The 27,878-nt window shown below is 36.1% G+C and overlaps 1 protein-coding gene across 1 annotated transcript in view; it reads left to right on the top strand.

Moving 5' to 3' along the window:
• Positions 1 to 14,193: 14,193 nt before the first annotated feature.
• Positions 14,194 to 27,878, top strand: part of LOC140962585 (uncharacterized) — a 15,890-nt gene continuing 2,205 nt past the window's right edge. Inside the window, exons 1-4 of the mRNA XM_073421538.1 lie at positions 14,194 to 14,362; positions 17,016 to 18,581; positions 20,121 to 20,258; positions 20,870 to 21,062. Coding sequence (XP_073277639.1) covers positions 14,194 to 14,362; positions 17,016 to 18,581; positions 20,121 to 20,258; positions 20,870 to 21,062 — 2,066 coding nt within the window. The remainder of the gene's footprint in view (positions 14,363 to 17,015; positions 18,582 to 20,120; positions 20,259 to 20,869; positions 21,063 to 27,878) is intronic.

The following is a 27,878-nucleotide window of genomic DNA, read 5'->3' as shown; positions in this document are numbered from 1 at the left end:
ACGAAGTCACGTCTTCGGTCTGTGAGTTTTACATTCATGCATTTTATTTAAAGCCGGAATTATTTTAACTGCATGTTCTCATGAAGTGTTTTTACGTTCAGATTTTTTATTTGTTCAGTATTTATTTACATTTAAATAAATTATGGAATTATGCATGTTGGTTACGTATGGGTTATATGTATGGAACAGTATGCCTCCTAGACGCCTTGTTGAGCGAGTGAGAGACGACGAGCCTTGTCTTGAGGACAGGGAGGAGCAGAGGCAGGAGAGACAGGGACCTCCACCCCATCCACAAGATATGAATGCCCAGATGCTAGTTGGGATGACTCGGTTATTCGCCCAGTTTGCGGGGAACAATGCTGTGATGACCAGGCAGACAGGGACTGAGGCTGTCTACGAGCGATTCATGAAGATGTGTTCTAAGGAGTTTTCAGGGACGACGGACTCCATAATTGCCGAGGGCTGGATCAAGTCCCTCGAGGTTATCTTCGAGTTTATGGAGCTTGGAGATGCAGACAGAGTTCGTTGTACCACCTACTTATTCGGAGGAGATGCCCGCTTATGATGGGAAGGAGCATCAGTAGCCCTGAACTTGGCTACACTGAGTGGGGCGCGTTTCACAGAGGTATTCTACTCCAAATATTTTAATGAGGAAGTGCGCACCAGGTTGACCACTAAGTTCATGAGCCCGAGACAGGGAGATCTGACTGTTACGGAGTTCATCCGTAAGTTTGAGAGGGGTTGTCATTTTGTGCCCCTGATCGCGAATGATGCTAAAGCCAAGTTGATGCATTTCTTGGTGGGTCTACGGCCAATCTTGCGCCGTGATGTTAGGGTGTCTGACCCTACTACTTATGAGGTCGCTGTCTCCATAGCTCTAGCTGCAGAGCAGGATCAGCGTGATATCGAGAGAGACCGCCAGGGCAAGCGCCCAGCCCAGGTACCACACCGCCCTCCTCCTCAGCAGCCAAATAAGAGGCCTTTCCATGGCCCGCCCCGAAACAGAGGCCAACAGTAGCAGCAGCAGCGGGGACGCGCAATCCCTAAGCCTATTGAGCATCCGATCTATCCTAAATGCTCACGCCGCCATCTTGGAGTATGTATGTATGGCTCTAGAAAGTGTTACAAGTGTGGTAGCCCAGACCACGTGCTACCGCAGTGCCCTCAGAGAAATCTGCCTACCCAAGGCAGGGTATTTGCACTCCATGCAGCGGAGAAGAACCCCGATACCATGCTTATGATAGGTACCTTTAAGCTTTAAATTTATATTTGGAATTTAATGTTTTGGGTGAGGTTTTGAACCTAGTATTATGATAGGATTGCATGCTCTACTTAGTATTATTTTGGGGAATTTAAGAACTTTGGCCTTTGCATGTCTATAAGTTAGTTTTGTAATTATTGGGTTCAGTCTAGTGTTCTAACCTTTCAGGGAGAATTTTCATAGCTGCTCAGCTACAAAAGCCCTGATAGATTCAGGGGCTACTCACTCATTTATTTCTGAAGTCTTTGCGAATTTTCTCAAAATTAAGACCGTTGGACTTGATGTAGCCTACTCAGTGGTACTGCCTTCGGGGAGAGGAGATGATAGCCACCAATGTGATCCGAGACATAGATCTGGAGCTTCATGGCAACCTTGTTTACGCGGATCTGATTGTCTTGCCGATGCCAGAGTTTGACATCATATTAGGCATGGATTGGCTATTGCGGAACAGAGTGTTGATAGATTTCCAGCAGAGATCTGTTCTAGTCCGACTGCCTGGGATGACACAGTTCTTATTTGAGTCGGACAGGTACTTTCCCTTACCGCGCATTATTCCTTATGTCCAGGCTAGGAAGCTCATGCATAGAGGGTGTCGATCGTTTTTAACAACTTTTATATCTGTCCCCGAGGCACCCAGTCAGTCAGCCTCAGATGTCCCAGTTGTCAGAGATTTTCTAGACGTTTTCCGGAAGACGTCTCTGGTATGCCACCTGAGCGAGAGGTGGAGTTTTCCATTGAGCTTATGCCAGGTACGGTTCCGATCTCAAAAGCACCGTACCAACTAGCACCGACAGAGATGGCAGAGCTTAAGAAGCAGATTCAGGAACTTCTTGACAAGGAGTTCATTCGCCCAAGCTTTTCACCATGGGGCGCGCCAGTCTTGTTTGTGAAGAAGAAGGATGGCTCTATGAGACTTTGCATCGATTACCGGGAGTTGAACAGGGTTACAGTGAAGAATAAATACCCACTTCCGAGGATTGAAGATCTATTTGACCAGTTGCAAGGAGCTTCGGTATTCTCCAAGATTGATCTGCGTTCCGGTTATCACCAGTTGAGGGTGAAAGATGTTGACGTTTCGAAGACTACTTTTAGGACTCGTTATGGCCACTACGAGTTCCTGGTGATGCCGTTCGGTTTGATGAATGCGCCAGCGATCTTCATGGATCTCATGAATCGCGCATTTCAGCCATATCTTGATCAGTTTGTGATAGTGTTCATAGACGACATTCTCGTCTACTCGAAGAATCAAGAGGATCACAGCAGACATCTGACCACAGTGTTGCAGATCTTGCAGAAGCACAAGTTATTCGCAAAGTTCAGTAAGTGCGAATTTTGGTTGGAGAAGGTGGCGTTCTTAGGCCACATTGTTTCTAGCAGTGGTATCGAAGTAGACCCAGCAAAAGTTGCAGCAGTCAGAGATTCGGTTGTACCACAAAATGCATCTGAGATTCGCTTTTTTCTTGGCTTAGCAGGATATTACCGGAAATTCATTCAGGGATTCTTATCTATCGCAGTTCCACTTACAGCTTTGACCAAGAAGAATGTGAAATTTGTGTGGAGCGATGATTGTCAGAAGAGCTTCGATATTTTGAAGCAAGCTCTCTTATCTCAGCACCAGTTTTGGCCATGCCATCAGGGCCCGGTGAGTTTGTTCTATTTACCGATGCTTCGAAGCTCGGTCTTGGCGCAATATTGATGCAGCATGGGAAGGTGATAGCATATGCTTCTCGTCAGTTGAAGACTCATGAGAAGAATTACCCTACCCATGACCTAGAGTTGGCAGCCGTTGTATTTGATTTGAAGATATGAAGGCATTATTTGTACGGAGAGAAGTGCCAGATCTTTACCGACCATAAGAGCCTCAAGTATTTTTTTACGCAAAAAGAGCTGAATATGCGTCAGAGGAGATGGTTGGAGCTTGTGAAAGATTATGATTGTGACATTAGCTACCACCCGGGTAAGGCTAATGTAGTCGCGGATGCATTGAGCAGGAAAGTTGCAGTGATGGCCCATCTGACGATTCAGAGACCTCTTCAGTCTGAGATGCACAGGTTTGATCTTGAAGCATATCCTCAAGGTAGAGTTCCCCGTCTATCTACCTTGACTATCCAGTCTTCTCTCATTGACCGTATTCGCAGTAGTCAGCCATCAGATGAGCAGTTGGCAAAGTGGAAGCAGCGAGATGAGGCCAAGGGCAGTGTCTTGTATACAGTTAGTGGCGGTATTGTCAGATATCGTGACAGGATATGGGTTCCTAGCAGTGATTCTATCCGATCAGATATTCTATCAGAGGCCCATATGTCACCGTACTCGATTCATCCAGGGAGTACGAAGATGTACAAAGACCTGCAGTTATTGTACTGGTGGCCAGGAATGAAGAAGGATATCAGACGTTTTGTCTCCGAGTGTCTGAATTGCCAGTTAGTGAAGGCGGAGCATCAGAGACCAGCAGGTTTGCTCAAGCCTCTTCCTATTCCCGAGTGGAAGTGGGAGAATGTTACCATGGACTTCCTGACCGGCTTACCGAAGTCAGTCAGAGGATCAAATGCTATCTGGGTGATTGTTGATCGTCTTACCAAATCATCGCACTTCTTGCCTATTAAGACGACTTTCACCATGGTTCAGTATACAGAGTTGTATATCTGGGAGATAGTCCGACTTCATGGTATTCCAATTTCTATCGTATCTGACAGAGACCCCAGATTTACTTCCTCATTTTGGAAGAGTTTGCATTCGACGATGGGTACGAAGTTGCTGTTCAGCACAGCTTTCCACCCTCAGACCGACGGGCAGTCAGAGCGAGTTATTCAGATTTTGGAGGATCTTCTCCGTGCTTGTGTTATCGACTTATCCGGGAGTTGTGAGACGAACTTGCCATTAGTGGAGTTCACCTATAACAATAGCTTTCAGTCATCTATATGAATGGCTCCGTATGAAGCATTGTATGGTCGCAAGTGTAGATCTCCTGTTCATTGGGATGAGGTAGGAGAAAGAGCCGAGTTGGGGCCATAGATTATTCAGCAGACTATCGATGTAGTAGCTTAGATCCGTGACAGGATGAGGACTGCTCAGAGTCGACAGAAGTGTTATGCGGACCAGCGGAGGAGAGATTTAGAGTTCGCCATGGGCGACCATGTCTTTTTGAAAGTAGCACCTATGAAGGGTGTCATGCGATTTGGGAAGAAAGGGAAGCTCAGTCCGAGATTCATTGGACCATTTGAGATCCTCGACAGAGTTGGGACGCTAGCTTATCGTGTTGCTCTTCCGCCGAATCTGGCCGGAGTACACAATGTGTTCCACGTCTCTATGCTGAGGATGTATATGGCAAATCCTTCGCATGTCCAGAATTTTGAACCGTTGCAGCTCACTCCGAATCTGTCTTATGAGGAGAGACTAGTGTAGATACTAGACAGACAGGAGAAGAAGCTTCGGAACAAGCTGGTTAAGCGAGTTATAGTCAAATGGCTTAACCATTCAGATGAGGAAGCTACGTGGAAGTCTGAGCCAGAGATGAGGAGCCGGTACCCAGAGTTATTCGGTGAGTTTTAATTTCGAGGACGAAATTTCTTTTAAGGGAGGAAGGATTGTAGAACCCGTAAATTAGACTACGTATAAGTCATGCATAATTCCTAGTATTTAAATTAAAATGATTTTATTTCATGAGTCTTTAAATTCTCTTCGTTAAATGTATTTATTTCATGCAGTAGTTTAGTTGCTACCTTTTTGTTAAATAAGTGAGGCCGGACCAGAGTTGGAGTAAAGAGATAAATTTTAATATTAAGAAAATATTCCTAGAATTTATTTAAGATAAATAATAAGTTAATTTATTGTAAAAGAAAATTTAGGGGAATCATTTAATTAATTTTAGATAAGTAGTAAATGAATTCTTTTAGGTTCAATAATTTAATTAAAAGCCTAAAATAAAATATGTGACCAATTAAGATAAATTAATCTAGAATTATTTTAATTAAGAAATTATAATTTAACATGATAGTAAATTTATCTTTAAAATTTAAAGAATTATCCATGCATGCAAGATAATGGTATTCCTTAATTAATTTATTTATTCACTAAAATATTTAATGGGTAGATCAAACTCTAAAGAATTAAAATACAAGATTTAAGAAATATTTCCCCTCCATTTTTATTTAAAATTTCGGCCACTCCTATGTGATTTAATTAATTTGTCAACTCTCTTTTTTTTTTATCTTTCACTTGGTCTTTTCCTTACCCAATTTTTGAGAGATAAATCCCTCAACTTTAATCCTCAATAATTAAACAATTAAGTATATTCTCCATAATTTTTTTTTGCAAGCTCAAAATCGGTCATCCCTTATTTCAAAAGATTTTAATAAGTTGTACAACTCATTCTTTATTATCTTCCCCTTTAATTTTCCTAGGTAGATATTCTCCCCACTTTTAAATCACAATCAAATAATTTAATTAAGCATTTTTTCTTGTTCCTAGACTCATCGGTCGATCAAATACATTCAAAATATCCCTAAAAAATCTTGTGATATCCTAAGCATTCCTTATTTCACCACTAGAAAGATAGCAAGATCATTTCATTCCCTTATCTTGTCAACTTTCCCATCTATCTTCTAGCCATTCCCTCCCCCTCCTCTTCACCAAAATTTAAGAGAAATTCAGAGCATTTCAGAGAGGAAAAATTGTGAGAAAACCGTAAGAAAATAGGAGAACAAATCGAGTAGCAAACAGGAAGGAAAAGCACTCCGTCTCATCCGCGCCGCATCGTGTATTTCTTTTTGTTTTCTTCAAAAAAAAATATCCAGGCATGTATATGTTTTTATTTACTCCTCAATCAAGTCATATACTGATTTTACCATCCCTTGTGCACGATCATTAACCATAAAAATCGAAATGCATGACAGCAACTTTCGAACCATGTACAGAATTTTCTTGCCTTCTAGAACACTTCACGCCTTTGCTTTGTTTCGATGGTTTCAGGTGTTGGTTTGATCCCAGGCTTCCAAGGCTGCGTATAGACACGTACTAGGGTGTGTCAAGACCATGTTGGTCCATTCAAACAAGCCCCATGCATGCTAGAAACCGAAAAGGACAGCAACTCTTCATTCATGCCATTTGAGTTTCGAAAAATGTTCTGTTTTGCTGTCAAGGAGAGTTTCTGATCTTGGCTGCCCTAAAGGCCTATAGCCATGGTTAGAAGACTTCCCTATCATGTCTAAGACGTGAATAATTTGCCCTTTTGGAGGCTTGGTCCATGATGAATCGGTTTTTAAATCAAAACACAAGAACAGCCCACAGCCCCTTCGCCCCTTTCAAATTCTTGTGGTGTAAATTTCGAGTTTAGTGGTGTGGTGTGAATCTTGGTTGGCCTCTGGCCCATAGCCATGGTTCATACCATACCCCTTGATGTCTAGATCATGCCATGGTCAACCAAATGGCCACTGGAATGGTCCATGATAGCAAGAAGCATAGCAACACCCCACGCGCACAGAATTGCTCTCGTGTGGGACTTTTCCGATAGTTTCTTGGTGTGGTTCGAATTGTGGCTGGCCTAGGGCCCTTAGCCATGGTTCCAACCTTCCTTTAGGATGTTGGCAAGAGGTTCTGGTTGATGGTTCAAGCCTCAATTGCCGGTAGCCTTGAAAATGACGCAAAGGAAACGAAAGCGCTGCTGCTGTATTTTTGGACAGAAAGTTGGTGCTTCGGTTCAGAGGCTCGTTTGGGTTGTTGGTTGGCTTTTAGCCTATGGCCTTGGACTTGACAGTACCTCATCATGTTAGGAAGGTCACGTTTTTGGCCGTTTATAATTCGGATCATTTTAGAGGTCGTACAAAAATTTACGGTGCAATGTGCCAAAATGACTCTCGAAAGAGCGTTTCACGTTTTCGGCCTCCATTCACTAAATTTCGAGTACTATAAATTTAGGAGCATTATTTTATCATTTTTAAGAGTATTTTAATCATGACTAAACGTTGGTTCGGTATTGGTTCGGGTTGGCTCGGAGTCATGATTAAATACTAAGTCAGTGGGCGTAATTGTCTCGTTTTTGGATTCAATTACAAAGTTTGGTCAAGAAAAATCAATTGCATATTTTTCATGTTAGATTTAAGTCGCAGCGAGCCTGGGAACGATCCAACCCATTTGGTAAAATTAATACAGGACATTTAATTACGTTATTTAATTATATTACATGCATAAAAATAGAAATTATTCATTTTTGAGATTTATGTGATATTTCTTGTGGCCATTGTACTATTGTGGGATTATTACTTCACGCGGTCGCCAGTTACCGGTCAGTTCAGTTTTGTACCACCCAGTATACTGTGGCATTAGTCTGATCAGACATTAGTATTTCATCCGGTCGTCAGTTACCGGTCAGTTCAGTTCAGTTCAGTGTAGTTCACGGGGCCACTTGCGTAGAACATAATCTCAACAAAATTATCATCTAGGCTATTTTATTACAGTGCTCTATTGAGCTAACAGTTCACTTATGATTTTCAGTTCAGTTATGCACGTATTTATAATTATCCATGATAAGATATTTACAGTTCAGTTATGCAGATACTATAATTCCTCATGACACGATATTTTCACTTCGCATGCAATTTTATTATTATCTATTTACTTGTTATTTACGATATATGCATGCTGAGTCTTTAGACTCACTAGACTTGATTGTTGTAGGTACTGATGATGTAGAGATCGAGGGCGGGGACCAGTGAGCCAGCTCGAGTCGGCAGTAGTGGGACCCGAGAACCTCATTTATCAGTTTATTTATTATTTTTGGCGAAAACTCATTTTATTACAATGAATTATTTTAAGCTATCGTTTTGAAACATTATTTACTTCTGCTATTTTTGAACATTAAACTTTATTTATCAGTTTATTTATGAATGAGGTATTTTATTTAATTAAAGAGAAAATTTTTAACTTTTTCCGCGAATTTTCAAGTACGAATTAAGAGGCCTCTACAGTAATTGAATTATTGATATATTTGACAACATAAGAACCAGAAACATCGTCTCAAACCAGTGTTCATGCGCTTGGACTGTAAGTTGGCATGTTCTTGAAGTAATACATGAGAAATATTATGATTTCAAATACTTCCCATTGATTATTGCTATATGTACATTGTTAGTATTTTGTTGATGAAAATATAGCACTATATTCCATTTTCATGTATTAAATATGTAAGAAACTCATGAATATTGATGATGGTGCTATGTTATGAACATGAACATGAACATGAAAAGAAAAGGTTTGATTTTTACATGATATAGAGCTTGTTGACATCATGAGTGGTTTTAAGTCCACTAAACCTATTGGCCATTATATGTTCATGGGGCGTGAGTTGCCAAAGGTTGCTCCCTGACGTCCAACACAGTAGTAGCTATATAATAAAGCAAGCACGGTAGTACATCTTCATTTTCTTCTGGACGGCCTCATTGACACGTTCGCTGGTGAGTACTATGGCCATATGAACCGAACTGCTTTTCGGCGGATTTTCAATCATTGCTTGTTTGCCCTTATCTGTGGAGAGAATGATAGGTACTCCGGAGTAAAAGGGCTCAATCTATGTTTCAGTAATTTGAATTCCTTTGAACTTCGTGGCTGAGATTGCTGGGATTGGTGCAGGAATCAGTAATGCCGAAATATGTTTTATCTGTTTGATCTTTGCTGTCTTTGATGTTTCAGTTCTTCTTTTCTTAAAAACGTGAGAGACGGGAATATCATCTTTGGATTCATCATCGGAACTGGATTTTAGAACCAGCTTCTTTTTTGTTTCTTTAGGAGTGGAGACAGTCGGCTTCTTCTGTTTCACAAAATCAACTCCAGTTTCAGTTTTGATGGAGATTATCTCCTCATCGGTCGGTCTGTTTTTCTTGATGAATTTTTCAACCAATACCCAGGTGAACAGCTTTTTTTTTTCCAACGTCAGTCATATCTACCGGTTGAACCCCTGCGTCCATCAGCATGTGACAAATTTGAACCGCGAAGCCTTGCAATTGGTTTTCTTTCTTGATCATGGCTACCAAAATCTTGAATAGAACATCATACCCGTTTATCCGCAGTTTGGATGAGATGGTGGCCATAACGAGAAATTTCTCCAAGGTTATCATAAGCACCAGCCTTGGCAAGTAGTCCTTTTGCCACAATATCAACCAACGGTCTGAATTCAATCTTTAAATCGCATTTCTGACATGTTGGATGAGAGATTGGAGATTCTGTGTTGGAGAAGGTACTACGCTAAGTGTCAATATTTCCATCTGACAGTGTGAAAAAATCAGTAACTCCAGCCGTGGGTAAGCGGAACAATTCAGCAAACATCTTCTGGGTGAACTGAAGTTTTTTGTTTTGAAATGCACAAATAATTTATCCGTTCATGTATGCAGAATCAAAGAATTACTTTAGTAGTGTGTCGGAGTATTTGTAGCTGCAACCCAGAAAAAAGCGAAGCCCAGAATGTTCTATAGTGCGAAACATGGATTGCATAGACTTGTTGGGCATGGAAAATACTGATGTGAAGTTGACAGCAACTGTGTTGTGAGCAATAGAGGCATCCATTTTACTTGATGAATTGAGAAGGTTTGAATTTGGCACCTTCAAGATAAGCTTAAACGCGAACGAGTAGAAAATAGCAAGGTAAGACTATCAATGTGGTAAATTGAGAATATGTATTTACTCTTCGGATAGTCACAAAACAGTCCACGTGGAGGACTGTGAGTGGAGGAATGTTTTAAAGTTTTGAAAAATTTTGGGCGGCGGTAAAATCATTAATTTCAAAATTCAAAAAATAACCTTCACGTCAATCAGCGGCAGCCGAAAGGTTTGAGTGTATTTCACGAAATGACGTGGAAGTATCGTGCTCAAAGAAGAATGAACCGGATGAGTAATGTGATTAGGAGGAAACAGTTGAGAAGTCTATTTAATTAATGACTTAACCAATGTTCCTCCTAAATATGTGGATTTAAGTTAATCTTGGAAGATGAACCGGCGATAGCTTCGTCATTAAGTTTCTTCAAACCCTAGTGACGGTCATCATGAGAGAGAAAGACTCTTCATATGGTTCTCATCTATAAATACAGGTTGAAGGGTTAGTTTTACAATCATTATTCACTAGAAATAAACAGCAGAAATCAGGATGTCGAAGGCAAACAATTCAAGTGAGCCAGACTTGTCTAAAGCATTTATGGAATCAGTGGTGGCTTCCCGCAAGACAGCTCTTGAGGACAGCGTTTTAGAGAAGACGCTGGCAACCTGGACTGAGATCCAGGAGCTTCAGTCCTGCCTTGAGGGCGGACTAGTTGCTACCTCCAAGGAGGTGGCAATTTTGAAGAAATATCGATGACGTCTTTACGTCACCAATAATGCAGATGTCTTTTCTGATGACGGCGTCTACCTCCTCATGCCCTTAAAGGAGCAGAGGACTCTGAGAAGGATTGCCTCCTCATATGATTTTTCATGTACCTCCACCGGAGATCTGACCGCCTGGTTGAATAGCTGGATGAGGGCGGTTGATAATGGAGTTATGGTTGTACGCGCCCGCTTGTTTTAATAAAAATTTCTATTTTGTATTACTGACTGTCTCTTTATCTTTCTTTTTATTTCATGCATTACAAATTTGAAAACACGCAAGAAATAATCATATCAAGATAAATCAATTAATCCAGGCATATTTTGGAAATGTGAAAACTTAGCATCTGGTAATGATTTTGTGAAAATACCAGCCGTTTGTTGATCCATATGAACATATTCAAGTCGTATTTCTTTCTTCATAACGTGTTTTCGGATGAAGTGGTGTCTGATGTCAATATGTTTTGTCGAGAGTGAATAACTGGGTTGTATGTGATGGCTATTGCGCTGGTATTGTCGCAGAAAATGGGTGATTCAGTAGCTTGGATGCCATAATCTTTTAATTGTTGTTGTATCCACAGCATCTGAGCACAACAACTTCCAGCCGCAAGATATTCTGCTTCAGCGGTTGATGTAGCAATCGACGTTTGTTTCTTACTGAGCCATGATATTAGTCTTTCGCCTAGAAACTGACATGAACCGCTCGTACTTTTTCTGTCAATTTTGCATCCAGCATAATCTGCATCTGAATACCCTATAAGATTGAGATTTGAATCTTTTGGATACCAAAGACCCACATTAGCAGTACCTTTCAAATATTTAAATATGCGTTTGTTGGTTGTTCTCTGGTTCGTTCACCTGTTGAGTTTGTTCTTGAACAGTTGGTTGAATGACTTCGTGTTCTTTTGATCTGTTTTCAACTATTTTTCTCATATCTATCTCATCATCACTGCTGGCTTCAAGGTTAGTAGCATCAAGTTTATTTAATAAATCATTTATGCTGCTACTACTATTATCAAGACATATAGATGATTCATCAAATATAATATGTATGGATTCTTCAACAGTGAGAGTTCTTTGGTTATAAACCCTGTATGCTTTGCTCACTGCTGAATATCTTAGAAAAATACCGTTGTCATCTTTGACATCAAACGTGGTGAGATGTGTCTTGCCATTGATGTGAATGAAACACTTACAACCGAATATGCGAAAGTATCCAACTTCAAGATGCTTGCCGGTCCAGATTTGATATGGAGTCTTTTGATGATTCTTATTGATCATGGACCGGTTTTGAGTAGAACAGGTTGTGTTAATGGCTTCTGCCCAAAACCTTTGTGAAATACTGGATTCAGCTAGCATGGTTCTATCTGCTTCATTCAATGTCCGGTTTCTCCTTTCAGCTACTCCATTTTGTTGAGGTGATCTTGCAGCTGACAGTTCATGTTTTATACCATGGTCTTCGAGATAGGATGACAGGAATTGATTTAGAAATTCAGTCCCTCTGTCACTCCTAATTCTGTCAACTGCTTCACTTTTCTCATTTTGAAGTGTTTTGAGCAGCTTGATTAGTTGAGTTGCGGTTTGATCTTTGGAATTCAGGAATATCACCCATGTAAATCTGGAGAAGCCATCAATTAATACAAGAGTATATTTCTTTCCCCCTAAGCTCATCACCGGTATTGGTCCGAACAAGTCCATATGAAGAAGTTCCAGGCATCTTGCTGATGAGTTTCTTCCTTTGCTCTTGAGTGTTGACCGGACTTGTTTACCTAATTGACAAGCATTGCAAATTCTATCTTTGGCAAAGTCAATGTAAGGCAATTCAGATACTAATTTAAGTTTGCTGATAGTAGCGATGGATTTGAAATTAAGATGATTGAGTCACTTATGCCAAAGACAATTTTTATTTCCATTTAAGGCGACAAAACAAGTAGGTGCGCTAAGACAATCATCATTCCATTTAACTTTGTATTATTTTGCTCTCTATGATCAGTTAACATGATATTACCTGCAGCGGTTTTGACAGTGCCTATGAGTTTTTGAAATTTTACGGTGTAACCACTGTCACATAGTTGGCTTATGCTTATCAGGTTATAACATAGATTTTCTACAAAAAGTACATCTCTAATAATAATTTTGTCGCGAATAATCTTACCTTTACCCACAGCTTTACGTTAAGAATTGTCACCGAAGGTGATTGTTGGACCTTTGTAGTTGATTACTTCTGACAAGAGATTTTTGCTTCCAGTCATGTGTCTAGAACAGCCACTATCCAGGAACTAGATTGATTCTTCCAAGTTCTTTTTCTTTGACACCTGACATTATTGAAAAGAGAAATTGGTACCCTTCCCTATTTGGGCCCTGAGCTGATTAAACCCTTAGGAATCCACACTTGAATTATCCTGAAGGATTTTTGATGATTTTTCCTAAGGAGAGAGCTGTTATGTGCATAATCAGGTGGTGTATGCAGTGTTTTTTTCTTTCCAGTATGTTATTTGGACCATCTGTCATTGTCACTCAATTTGTATCTCTTTTGAACAGGTCGGCTGTTGTGGTAATGGTTAGGTTTAATTTTTGAATGATATCAGGATGAACCTGACTCTCTGCTGGCCCAACCGTTGTGAGCGGTTGTACTGCTTTTGAGCCATGATCGGTTGGATTTAGCATTCTCAATTTCAATATATCCTAGACCACATCACCTACTGTTATTTTCAAGATTTACATTCTGAGTACCTTGATCTTCAGGTTTATCATATTCATATACCGTACTAGATCTGACAAATTTAATTTGTTTTAAATTGTCTTTTTCTAGTAGCGGTGGAGTTTGTGTTCCAAAATTGCTGCATTCATTAATGCTATAACCTAGTCCGGTTCTATCTCCGACCGGTTTCTGCATTTCATGCATCATGTTAAGAGAAACAGAAGACTTGTTCCATGTGTTGATTTTATTTATCACCCGTTTATTTTTTTTTAACGTGGCATGGAACAGCCTTCGCAGGTCATCGTTTTCAGCTGTTAGCAGACTTAGCTTTACTCTCAAACTATTAACCTCTTTTTGCTGTGATCAGCTAGAGAAAGTCAACTTGTTTTCCATGTTTTTCTTTTCTGCTTTAGCTTCATTAAACTGCTGTGATAGTCCTTTAAACTCATTTACCATGTCGTGTAGTGCGGTGACAAGATCTTCTCGTGTAAATTCTTCAGAGTTTAAATCAAATACCATCTCATCTGTAGATTCTTGATCTTCTTTGGCCATGAGACATTCTACTATCTCATCTTCGCTTTCACTTGAAGATTCTTCGGAGATGGATTTCTCTGATTCTGATTCAGCCCATTTGCTTTTGTTTTCTTCTGCAACTAAAACTCGCTGATTCTTCTTTTTGATAAATTTCTTGTCGTCTTTAGACCGTCTTCTGTCGCCCTGTTTCTTTTCATCCTTCCTTGGCCTGTTGCATTCTGCAATGAAATGTCCTTTCTTTCCGCAATTAAAACAAATTTGACCATCATCAGTATGGTCCTTGTTGAAGTAAGTTTTATTCATCTTTGATTGATTCTTTCGCATGAATTTGCTAAATTTTTTAACAAATAAAGACATGGTTTCATTGCTTAATTGCTCGACCGATTTCTTACTTGTTGACTCTTCGACCGGAAGAGTTACAGTAGTAGCTGCCAAGGCCTTTATTTGTTGGGAGGTGGATGGATCTTCTTCAGTTCGTATTCCTAGCTCGAATTCATACGCTTTAAGTGATAAACATAAAAATTGTACATTAATTAAATGTTTTATAATATAAATATATAGTTTTTGTTTTATTAAATGTTTAAATATTATATGTTTTATAATAAATTGTATAAAATATAAGTTGTTGTGTAATTACAAGTTTTTACTATTTTTTATATGTTCGATAACAAGAATAAACTTCGCGTTGCAAATGGGATTAAGATGATTCTTGGACCTGTAGAAAGTTGATTATAATATCTACAATATTATTGACAAGCATGAGATAAAAATCCTATCACAATTGGGATCAAATTAAGCAACAAATAAAGTTACCAAAAGAGTGGCAGTTTTACCATGCTCTAGTATTTTCACCATATCTCTCAAATTACTTGGTCAAATGGTTTGAAAAAAATACCACAACTAGACAACTCAATTATCCACATGTTTTTTTTATGAGAAGAAGAAAATTCGGAGAAGAAGATTTTCAAAAGTGATGTGTAATAAAATATAATATCTTGGAACACCAATGAAGACATATGTGTAAAAAAATAATATTTTATTTGTGGTTGTCTCCCCAAATTTGGCTATAAATAGGGGTGCATTGTAATGTATTGAGATATCCCTCATTCTATGAACAAACCTTTGAGTTCATAATATTTCTCTCTATATTTTTCCTTTATTTCTTCATTTAAATACAATTAGCATGTTAATTTCATATTCAAAGTTTTACACTTTGAATAATGAATAGCTAACTTCCTAAAGTTGAGATGATAAGGTGAAACTCTTGGCATGATAATAAGGTTATTAAAAGGTAAGAATCTATGTTTTATATTATTTAATCATTATTTATTGTTTATGTTATATTTATTTCTTTAAGCATTTTTATACCCTACTTATAAGTGGGAGTTTTGATTTATTGTTGCTATATGTTACACTAAATTCTTGGAACCATTTAAATGTTAGTTTGGTATTACCAACCATTTAAAGTGGATGCCTTGATTTATTATATATAAATATATTATAATATTAAATTCTTGGAACCATTTAAATGTTAGTTTGGTTTTACCAACCATTTAACTTGGATTCCTTGATTTATTATATATGAATATATCATAGTATTAATTTATTGGTACCATTTAAATGTTTGTTTGGTTTTACCAACCATTTAAAGTGGGAACCTTGATTTAGTGTTTACAAATATATATAGCACAATAAATACTTGACCACATTTATAAGTTTTGGTATATATTATATACTTATAAGATAATAATTTATAACATAATATAAATATGATTATTTAATATATTGGAACCATTTTATTAAGTGGATTTCAATATTGTTCGTTAATGTTAACTTTATTAAAATACCAAGAGTGGATCCTTTAATCTCAACTACTTAAATTAAAATTTGAACAATTAAAATTTACCCATTAAAGATTCAAACAATTAAAATTAAAAAGAAACAAAAACAAAAACAAAACAAAAAGACATTGTAGTGGACTTGTAATTACCTTAGCTTCCCTGTGGATACGATATCGGACTCACCGAATTATACTACTTGTGGACAACCTGCTCTTGGGAGTGCAACAATCAAAGTGACAACAAGTTTTTGGCGCCGTTGCCGGGGAAGTATAATTTAATTTCAAGTCTATTTAATTTTGTTTATAGTTTATTTTTCTTTATTTGAATTTTTATTGCTTTTGTGTGTTTTTATTCTTTTGCATTTGCATTTGCATGAGCATTATTTGGTCACGTACACTTAGTGGTCGACTCATTCGAAATAACCCTTTATTTTTACAAAACATGGCAGAAGAACCCATCCAAGAAAATGAAGATGAAATTCAATCTCAACATGATCATGATAGACGAAGAACACTTAGAGATCACATGAATCCTACACGTACTAGTGCACCTTCATGTCTAGTTTTTCCCCCCGATGCATCTCATTTCAATTTTAAGCCTGGTATTATCCAACTTTTACCCAATTTTCATGGCTTAGATTCTGAAAATCCATACATGCATTTACGAGAGTTTGAAGAAGTGTGCAACACATATAATGATCTAAATTGTAGCATGAACACCATTCGACTTAAGCTTTTTCCTTTTTCTTTAAAAGATAAAGCTAAAACTTGGCTACAAAATCTTAGATCGGGATCCATTCGAACTTGGGATGAATTGCAACAACAATTTTTGAAAAAGTTTTTTCCATCTCATAGAACAAATTCTTTCAAAAGGCAAATCATCACTTTCACTCAAAAACAAGGAGAAACTTTTTATCAGTGTTGGGATAGATATAAAGAATTGCTTAATCTTTGTCCACATCATGGTTTTGAAATTTGGAGAGTTGTTTCTCAATTTTATGAAGGCTTAACACCTAAAGATAGGCAAATGGTTGAATTTATGTGTAATGGAACATTTGAAGATAAAGATCCAAATGAGGCAATTGAGTATCTCGATTCATTAGCTGAAAATGCTCAAAATTGGGACACTATAGGTACAATCGAACCATCAAACAAGATTCAATCTCCTACATCTGGTGGAGGTATGTACACTCTCAAAGATGAACATGATCTTCAAGCTAGATTTACCTCTTTGGCAAGAAAAGTTGAGGCACTTGAATTGAAAAAGAATGGTCAATTAAAATCTGTTCAAGAAATTGCATGTCACATCTGTGATACAAGTGATCATTCTACAAAAGATTGTCCCACTTTGCCTTCTTTTAAAGAATGTCTCCATGAACAAGCCAATGTTTTAAACAATCTCAAAAGGCCAAATTTTGAACCATTTTCTCAAAGTTACAATCCAGGTTGGCGAAATCATCCAAATTTTAGTTGGAGGAATGATAATGCTGCACAATTTTCACAACCACATTTCCAAAATCAACAAAATTTTCAAAATTATGCACCTTATGTTCCTCCACCTAAAAGGAATTTGGAAGATATATTGAATTCTTTCATTGCAAAGCAAGAGTCTATCAATACTCAAACTGCTCAAACCATGACAGATTTGAAAGATACTCTTGCTAAATTTGCATCTGCACTTAATGTTCATGAAAAAGGTAAATTTCCTTCACAACCTCTGCCTAATCCCAAGGATCATCATTCACAAACTGGAACTTCTGGAACTCAACCGATGGATCAGGTAAAATCTGTTATTACCCTTCGAAGTGGTAAGGTTGTGGAAAAATCCATTCTTGAACCTTGTGAAGATGATGATAAATCAACTCCAAAGGGTAAGGAAGTGGAACCCATAACTTGCGAAGAGGAGGTTCAACAGACAGTGTCACCACCATTCCCTCATGCATTGAAAAATACAAAAAAATCAAATTTGAATTCTGATATATATGATATTTTTAAACAAGTAAAAGTTAATATTCCTTTATTAGATGCAATAAAACAGGTACCATCATATGCCAAATTTTTGAAAGACTTGTGCACTGTGAAAAGAAAATTGAATGTGAAAAAGAAAGCATTTTTAGCCGAACAAGTAAGTGCAATCATTCAAAATAATAATGCTTTGAAATACAAAGACCCTGGTTGTCCTACTATTTCTTGTATTATTGGAGAACGAAAGATTAAAAAAGCCTTGCTTGACCTTGGAGCTAGTGTGAATTTACTTCCATATTCAGTTTATCAAGAACTCAATCTAGGCGAGTTAAAACCTACTTCGGTAACACTTTTACTTGCTGATAGATCTGTTAAAGTGCCAAGAGGTATGGTAGAAGACGTGTTGGTCCAAGTTGATAACTTTGTATATCCTGTCGATTTCATAGTTTTAGATACACAACCTATCGAAGCTTGTAATGCAATTCCTGTAATTTTAGGTCGTCCATTTTTAGCAACTTCTAATGCTCTTATAAATTGCAGGAATGGAATAATGAAGTTGTCATTTGGTAACATGACCTTGGAGCTTAATGTGTTTAATCTTTGTAAGCAACCACATGACAAAGGAGATGAAAGTGAAGATGAAAATCTTATTGAAACTCTTGTGGAAGAAAACATTCAAGAAGGGAGTACTCGTGATCAATTAGATATTTGTTCAATTGAAACTGTTAAAGAAAATATTGAAATTGATCTTGATGATTTTATCAGGTATCACTCGTTACCAGGATCAGAGAAAGAATTTGATGCAAAATATGAGAACAAAGACGAACCACCCATATTGGAGTTAAAACCCTTGCCAGAAGAATTGAAGTATGCATTTCTTGGAGAAGATGAAACATATCCGGTGGTAATTTCTTCCAAACTAGCAAGTGATGAAGAAGGTAAATTAGTTGATATGCTTAAAAGACATAAAAATGCAATTGGTTGGACACTAAAAGATCTCAAGGGCATTAATCCACTAATTTGCACTCACAAAATTCACTTAGAAGAAAATGCAAAAACATCTCAACAACCACAAAGGAGATTAAATCCACACATGAAAGATGTTGTGAAAACTGAAGTTCTCAAACTACTTGATGTTGGGATTATCTACCCTATTTCTGATAGTAAGTGGGTAAGCCCAACACAAGTAGTTCCGAAAAAATCTGGCATCACAGTGATAAAAAATGAAAAAGGTGAATTGTTAACAAGTCGAGTCCCATCTAGTTGGCGGATGTGTATTGATTATAGAAAATTAAATGACGCCACTAGAAAAGATCATTTTCCATTACCATTTTTGGATCAAATTTTAGAAAGAGTAGCAGGTCATCCATACTACTGTTTTCTTGATGGATATTCAGGTTATTATCAAATTCCCATTGCACTCGAAGATCAAGATAAAACTACATTCACATGTCCTTTTGGAACATTTGCATTTAGAAGGATGCCATTTGGATTATGCAATGCCCCAGCAACATTTCAAAGATGTATGCTAAGCATTTTTTGCGACATGGTTGAAAATTGTTTGGAAATTTTCATGGATGATTTAACTGTCTTTGGGAATACATTTGATAATTGTCTTGAAAATTTGGAAAAAGTTTTAAAAAGATGCGAGGAAAAAGGTCTTATTTTAAATTGGGAAAAATGTCATTACATGATTACTTCTGGAATTGTTTTGGGACATGTCGTGTCATCTCATGGAATTGAAGTTGATAAAGCAAAAGTTGATGTCATTGCCAATTTACCCCCTCCAAAAACCATTAAAGAAATTCGCTCATTTTTGGGACATGCTGGATTTTATAGGAGGTTTATAAAGGACTTTAGTTTAATCTCTAAACCCATTTGTAACCTCTTAACAAAAGACAGTGCATTTGAGTGGACTCAAGAATGTCAAAATGCTTTTGATAAAATCATTCGACATTTAACATCAGCTCCTATCATGCAACCTCCTGATTGGTCTTTACCATTTGAAATCATGTGCGATGCGAGTGATTATGCAGTCGGTGCAGTATTGGGTCAAAGAAGAAACGGTAAGCCTTATGTGATATATTATGCAAGTAGAACTTTAAACAATGCTCAAATGAATTACTCCACAACTGAAAAAGAACTACTTGCTGTAATATTTGCATTAGATAAATTTCGTTCTTATTTGATTGGATCAACAACTATCGTGTTTACTGATCATTCTGCTATTAGATATTTGTTGACCAAACAGGATGCAAAGCCACGACTGATACGATGGATTTTGTTGCTCCAAGAATTTGACATTGTGATCAAAGATAAAAAAGGAACCGAGAATGTCGTAGCCGATCATTTATCGAGACTAGTAACAGGATCATCTTGTGAAATGACACCAATTAACGATAATTTTCCTGATGAACATCTATTTTCAGTTACTACTACACCTTGGTTTGCTAACATAGTAAATTTTCTTGTGACAGGAAAAATGCCACCGCAATGGAGTTCTCAAGATAAAAGAAAATTTTTGAATGAGGTAAAAAACTTTTATTGGGATGATCCGTATCTGTTCAAGTATTGTCCGGATCAAATTTTTCGACGTTGCATACCCGACAATGAGGTAAGTAGTGTCATTAAATTTTGTCATTCAGAAGCATGCGGAGGACATTTTTCTTCAAAGAAAACAGCTGCAAAAATCTTGCAGTGTGGATTTTATTGGCCCACTTTGTTTAAAGACACCCACGAAATCTGCAAGATCTGTGAAAATTGTCAAAAATTGGGTGCGATTTCAAAAAGAAACATGATGCCTTTGAATCCTATTATTGAAATTGAAATCTTTGATTGTTGGGGAATAGATTTTATGGGACCTTTTCCACCGTCGTTTGGATACTTGTATATTTTAGTTGCAGTTGATTATGTTTCCAAATTGATAGAGGCAATTCCATGTCGAACAAATGATAATAAAATCGTCATCAAATATTTGAAAGAAAATATTTTTAGTAGATTTGGAATTTCTCGAGCCATGATAAGTGATGGGGGAACTCACTTTGTTAATGAACCATTTGCTTCATTAATGAAAAAATATGGTATTACTCATAAAGTAACTACTCCTTATCATCATCAAACAAATGGACAAGTTGAATTAGCTAATAGGGAGATAAAGCAAATTTTGGAAAAACTGTTAACTCAAATAGAAAAGATTGGTCTCTGCGACTTAATGATCCACTTTCGACATATCGAACAGCTTTTAAAACATCATTGAATATGTCTTCCTATAGGTTGGTTTACGGAAAACATTGTCATTTGCCTGTGGAATTGGAACATAAAGCTTATTGGGCGATCAAAACTTTAAATTCAAGCATGGATGATGCCAACAAATTGCGTAAATTGCAACTTAAGGAACTTGATGAACTCAGAAATGACGCGTATGAGAATTCAAGGATTTATAAAGCAAAAATCAAATCATTTCATGATAAAACAATTCTTAGAAAATCTTTTGAGATTGGTAAAAAAAGTTTTGCTTTATAATTCTCGACTTCACATATTCTCAGGAAAATTACGATCAAGATGGACAGGCCCATATGTTGTAAAGAATGTGTATATTTATGGAGCTGTGGATATTGAAAATCCTAAAAATTGTGATGTTTTTAAAGTAAATAGACAAAGGCTTAAACCATTTTTAGAAAATGAAATTTTTCAAGAAGAGTTTATTTCCCTTTCCGATCCTTGATTTTTTTTGTGTTGCATTTAATTTTGTTAGTTTTTATTTCAAGTTTCCTTAATCTTTTTATTTTCCCGGTTAAATGGCGGATAACGGTACTCCGTGACTCTCATAGTCGGTTTAATCAGTTTCCCATAATTGCTGATACAAAAATAAAAAAATCATTTTTTTCTTTTCAAAATGGATGAAATTCTCTAAAAAATTTGTAAATATTTTCCCTCTGTTTCTGAAAATGTTCTAAGAAAAATTTATGCAGGAAGGTGTGAAAGATTGAGATTGCTAATGCAAAAAGGAATTCCAGAAGATATTCGTCTTGTAATAGAAGCTAAGGTCCGATTAGGAGGAGAAGTTCCACAATCATTGCTCATTCGGTATTTGCATGGATTAGGAAAAAGCACTTATGCGAAAAAACGAAGGGCCAAAAGTTTAGGGGTTTGTCATAAGTGTGCAAGATGGACTTGTGACAAACGATGCAGATCTTTGGGATGTGTTTCCAATAACAGAGAAGATAAAATTGGTTTCATTAAGAATGGGCTGAGTAAGGAGTCTTTAGATAACATCTTATTGACTCTTGAGACGCATTCTAGTGGACATGTGCATATTGAACTTCTCCGTTTATGGAAACAATTCCAAGATGAGCGTCATAGTCTTGGGAATCCGACTAAAAAAGACCCTGTTTGCCAATTTATAAGAAAATTGGATGGGAAGCATATCCTCGACTCATAGAAGGCGTTAAAGCCGTTTCTGGACGTAAAACCAGAGGAAAATTGTGAGCCACAATCACACTACTGTTTACATGCATGTGTGTCATTATTGTTTTTACTGTTTATTCTGTTTACAACTGTGACCCATAATTTTGTCCTGATAACATATTACCCCGATAAAATCTCTCATCTTTCTCTCTATTTTCGCAGAAAAAAATAAGAAGAAAGTAAAAAAACATAGCTGAACCTCTGCACAATCATTGAAAAATATTTGTGTATTTTGTGGGTCGAGTCCTAGAAAAAATGAAGAGTTTGTAGAAGCAGCAAATAATCTTGGAAAGATATTGGCTGAGAGAAAAATTCACTTGGTATATGGGGGAGGTAATATTGGGTTAATGAGATCTGTTTCAACATCTGCTCATCTTGGAGGTAGTCAGGTTTTGGGTATTATTCCTACAGCTTTAGCTGAAGGAAATATTACAGGTGTTACGATTGGTGAGGAATTAAAAGTTTCTTCTATGTATGAAAGAATCACAATAATGATTGAAAATTTCGATGCTTTTATCGCACTACCAGATGGTTTTGGTACATTACAAGAAATTTTTCACACTGTTTCTTGGGCACAACTTAATATCCATAATAAACATGTGGGCTTGTTGAATATCAATAATTATTATGACAGTTTGTTGACATTTCTTGATAAAGCTGTGGAACAGAATTTCATTTCAGAAAATTCACGAAGAATGCTCATCTCTGCTTCGACTGCCGACCAATTAATTGATAATTTGGAAGCTTTTGTTCATAAGCCTGATCCGATGATAACAAAGATCAATTGGTCGCAATCAAGCAGTAAGAAAAGGAAGTTGGATCATTGATTCAAAAGTCGTGGATTGGTTTGCGTTTGTTTCAGTTTGTTATCTTCAATAAAATTACAGGTGATATCTCTTTCATTATGTACTCTTTATTAATAGTTATTTTGACATTAGGGACAATGTCATATTCTGATTGGGGGGAGAACAAACTTATAAAAAAAATTAAAAAAATAAAAATGTATATTTATTATTTTAAAATAAAATCATGTTTATTGTTTGTATCTTTGTAATTTTTGCAAAAATGTCATACATTACATGTTTGAAAGATTTAAATTAGAACATGCATTAATCTATTTAAGAATGTTTAAATTTTTAATTGAAAAAAAAAGTCAATTTTAATATTCTGATCAATATAAAAATATGATTTATGAAATCTTTTTGAGTGATAAACCATTTTGATAAAATCAGGTATTAAAGGATATGGCCCAAGATATACCTTATAAGAGTACCTAAAATTTTAAACTCACACATATTTTGTGAGTGAGTGGAGAGGACTGAGAAAACAGCTTTCGAGCATTTATTGATCATGAGAGAGACTATCTATTGTTTAGATCTTGAGTTCTTATTTTGAAAAAAAAAATGATATATATATATGGAAAAAATATATAATAAGAACAACTAGATTTTGAATCAATGAATTTTCTCTCTTTTGATTAGTTTGGCTCGTTTGTCTGTCTGTATTCTGTAAACCATTTTTCTGAGCATTTATCTATATTCCAACTCCATGAGAGAAATCGTTGCCATAAATTGAAACATTTATTAACCTGTGAGGATATGGAGTTGAGACTCTTACTAGGAATTTCTGAAGGCCGTGTACATTTAACTACCTGAAATAAGCTTTGAATTGATCATCTCAAATTATTTCATAAATTATAATTATGATGATCTTGATATAACTTTGACAGTTTTCAAATTTAATTTAAACACTTTGGTAGTTTTGATTACATTTCTATTTAAATTAATCAATATGTTTGTATTGCTATTAACGCGTAAATTGCTAGGGAGTAGCAATAAGCTGGTTGGGAGGTGTGATAAACATAAAAATTGTACATTAATTAAATGTTTTATAATATAATTATATAGTTTTTGTTTTATTAAATGTTTAAATATTATATGTTTTATAATAAATTGTATAAAATATAAGTTGTTGTGTAATTACAAGTTTTTACTATTTTTTACAGGTTCGATAAAACAAGAATAAACTTGGCGTTGCAAATGGGATTAAGATGATTCTTGGACCTGTAGAAAGTTGATTATAATATCTACAATATTGTTGACAAGCATGAGATAAAAATCCTCTCACAATTGGGATCAAATTAAGCAACAAATAAAGTTACCAAAGGAGTGGCAGTTTTACCATGCTCTAGTATTTTGACCATATCTCTCAAATTACTTGGTCAAATGGTTTGAAAAAAATACCACAACTAGACAACTCAATTATCCACATGTTTCTTTTTATGTGAAGAAGCAAATTCGGAGAAGAAGATTTTCAAAAGTGATGTGTAATATAATATAATATCTTGGAACACCAATGAAGACTTATGTGTAAAAAAATAATATTTTATTTGTGGTTGTCTCCCCAAATTTGGCTATAAATAGGGGTGCATTGTAATGTATTGGGATATCCCTCATTCTATGAACAAACCTTTGAGTTCATAATATTTCTCTCTATATTTTTCCTTTATTTCTTCATTTAAATACAATTAGCATGTTAATTTCATATTCAAAGTTTTACACTTTGAATAATGAATAGCTAACTTCCTAAAGTTGAGATGATAAGGTGAAACTCTTGGCATGATAATAAGGTTATTAAAATGTAAGAATCTATGTTTTATATTATTTAATCATTATTTATTTTTTATGTTATATTTATTTCTTTAAGCATTTTTATACCCTACTTATAAGTGGGAGTTTTGATTTATTGTTGCTATATGTTACACTAAATTCTTGGAACCATTTAAATGTTTGTTTGGTTTTACCAACCATTTAAAGTAGGAACCTTGATTTACTATATATAAATATATCATAATATTAATTTCTTGGTACCATTTAAATGTTAGTTTGGTATTACCAACCATTTAAAGTGGGAACCTTAATTTAGTGTTTACAAATATATATATAGCACAATAAATACTTGACCACATTTACAAGTTTTGGTATATATTATATACTTATAAGATAATAATTTATAACATAATATAAATATGATTATTTAATATATTGGAACCATTTTATTAAGTGGATTTCAATATTGTTCGTTAATGTTAACTTTATTAAAATTACAAGAGTGGATCCTTTAATCTCAACTACTTAAATTAAAATTTGAACAATTAAAATTTACCCATTAAAGATTCAAACAATTAAAATTAAAATGAAACAAAAACAAAAACAAAACAAAAAGACATTGTAGTGGACTTGTAATTACCTTAACTTCCCTGTGGATACGATATCGGACTCACCGAATTATACTACTTGTGGACAAACTGCTCTTGGGAGTGCAACAATCAAAGTGACAACATTAAGGTCGGCGAAGTAATCATGAAGTTTCAGTTTGTTCAGATCTTTAGATTCTCGCATTGCTATAGTCTTTACGTCCCATTCTCGGGGAAGAGCTCGCATAACCTTTAAAGCAATTTCTTTGTTGGAATATTTTTTGCCGTGTGAAGTAAGTTTAATGATGATACTGCTGAACCGTTCTTCAAATTCTGCAAGAGTTTCTCCTGGCTTCATCTTCGCATTATCAAACTTTTGGATAGCCACAGTCAACTTGTTTTCCTTAGTCTGATCATTGCCTTCGCATAGTTGAGTAAGTTTTTCCCATATTTCCTTTGTAGTAGTGCAGGTCTTGATTTTGGCGAACATATTCTTGTCCAAAGTCTTATAGAGGATGTCTTTTGCAACGTTATCCAGATTTGTCTTCTTTTTATCCTCAGCTTTCCATTCAGATCTGTGCTTTTCAACTATCTGAGGAGCACCTTCAGTTGTTGTTGTAGTTGTATTCACCTTCAGAATTCTCATTGGCCCGTCAGTATTGACATACCACATGTCGTCATCTTGGGCTGCTAGACGTGCCTACATGCGAATTTTCCAATCATCATAATCTTCTTTAGAGAACATCGGAATTTTATTGAAAAAAGCCATAAGTGTTTAAAAAGATGTCAGTGTTTGAGAAAACCCCGCTCTGATACCACTTGTTGGGATCGGGAAAGAGTTTAGAAAAGGGGGGTGAATGAACTATTTCGAATTTTCCAATTTAAAAGTTAGTTTTCAACCGTTTTTGAGGCATTTGAAAATTTTCTCAAATGGTTGGAAACGTGAACCATTGATAAGTGTGGAAAAAGGTTCAAAATTACCAATTGACAGTTTAAACCCATTTATAGCAAACTTAACAAATTGCGGTTAGAAAAGTAAGAGCTTGCAAGAAATAAGTGACACAAGATTTTTATGGATGTTCGGAGATTGAATACTCTTACGTCACCCCTTCTTCCTCTTTCAGGAAGGATTCCACTAAAAGACTTTGGCTTTACAACGTATTTGCAACAGCCCACTCCAACCAGGACTTATCACACTGCCTGTGTTGGAACTCTTAGTGATCACTTTATACTTCTGGATATTAAGAACACTTAGTTTACCAGACACTAAGACTTGATCAAATAACCAAAATGTTACTGTAGAACCCGTAACTTAGACTACGTATAAGTCATGCATAATTCTAGTATTTAAATTAAAATGATTTTTATTGCATGAGTTTCTAAATTTAATTATTTTACGTAGTAGTTTAAATTTTTATCCTTTCAGTTATTTCAGTAAGGCCGGACTGGAGTTGGAGTTTAGAGATAAAAATTTAAGATTCAGAAAATATTTCCGAAATTTATTTTAGCTAGCAAGTAAGTTAATTTAAGTTAAAAGGAGGTTTATGAAATTATTTAAGTTACTTGAGGTGAGTAGAAAATAAATTCATTTAAGTTCCTTAATTAAAGGGTTAGTTCACTAAATTAATTAAAGGATAGGTAAGGCTCTTAAGGTTTAAAAATTTACTAACTAAACAATATTTCCTTCCATTTATTAGATGAATTTCGGCCACCCTTGGTTGCTAGAACATTCCTTGACAATTTACCACCTTTGACCCTTTCTTTGTATTTAATTAGGAGGATAATCCTTTTATTTTTGGAGCACCATTTAATTAATAATCAACCTTATCCTAGCCTTGTAGAGTATGAGAGAATCGGTCATAGCCTCCAACAAAACACCAACAAATTATTTGATAGCCACCCACAATTCAAAATTCAAAAAAAATGGAGACCTAGTCTTGCATTCCCCATTATATTTGCAACCATTTCCCTCACTCCCCTAACCACTATTTCTCCTTTCCATCACCGAAAACCAGAGCCATTTTCAGTGCCAAAAATCGTGAGAATTCAGTGAGAGTAAGGAGAAAAAAGAAATCGAGTGAAGAAGCAAGAAAAGAAAGTGTTCCACCTCCTCCGCGCCGGATCGTCTCGTTCTTTTCGTTTTTCTTTCAAACGAAACCAGGCATACATATATTCTTCCTTGACTCTTCAATCAAGTCCTATTATCAATTATTTTTCATTACATGATCATCATTTCCATGTTAAAACCGAAATACATCAAGAGATTTCAGAAAATTCAACATGCAGAATTTTTCGGTTTTTCTCTTGTGCTTCACGGGTTGCTTTGTTTTGTGGGTTTCAGGTATTGGTTAGATTCCAGGCTCCCAAGGCAACTTATAGACATGTAATAGGATGTATTAGGATCACTTTGGTTCATTCATTCGAGCCCCACACCCGCTGGAAACGAGAAATGACAGCAGCTTCCCATTCTTGCCATATTGAGTTTCGATTTTCTCATGTTGCTGTCAAAGGGAAATGAATCTGATCTTGGCTGCCCTAAGGGCTTATAGCCATGGTTGGATCACTTCCCTAG

The sequence above is a fragment of the Primulina huaijiensis genome, chromosome 17 (assembly GCF_012295235.1).
Source record: "Primulina huaijiensis isolate GDHJ02 chromosome 17, ASM1229523v2, whole genome shotgun sequence".
NCBI lineage: Eukaryota > Viridiplantae > Streptophyta > Magnoliopsida > Lamiales > Gesneriaceae > Primulina > Primulina huaijiensis.
Note: the sequence above shows the minus strand (reverse complement) of the source record. Positions and strands in the feature narration are given on the sequence as shown.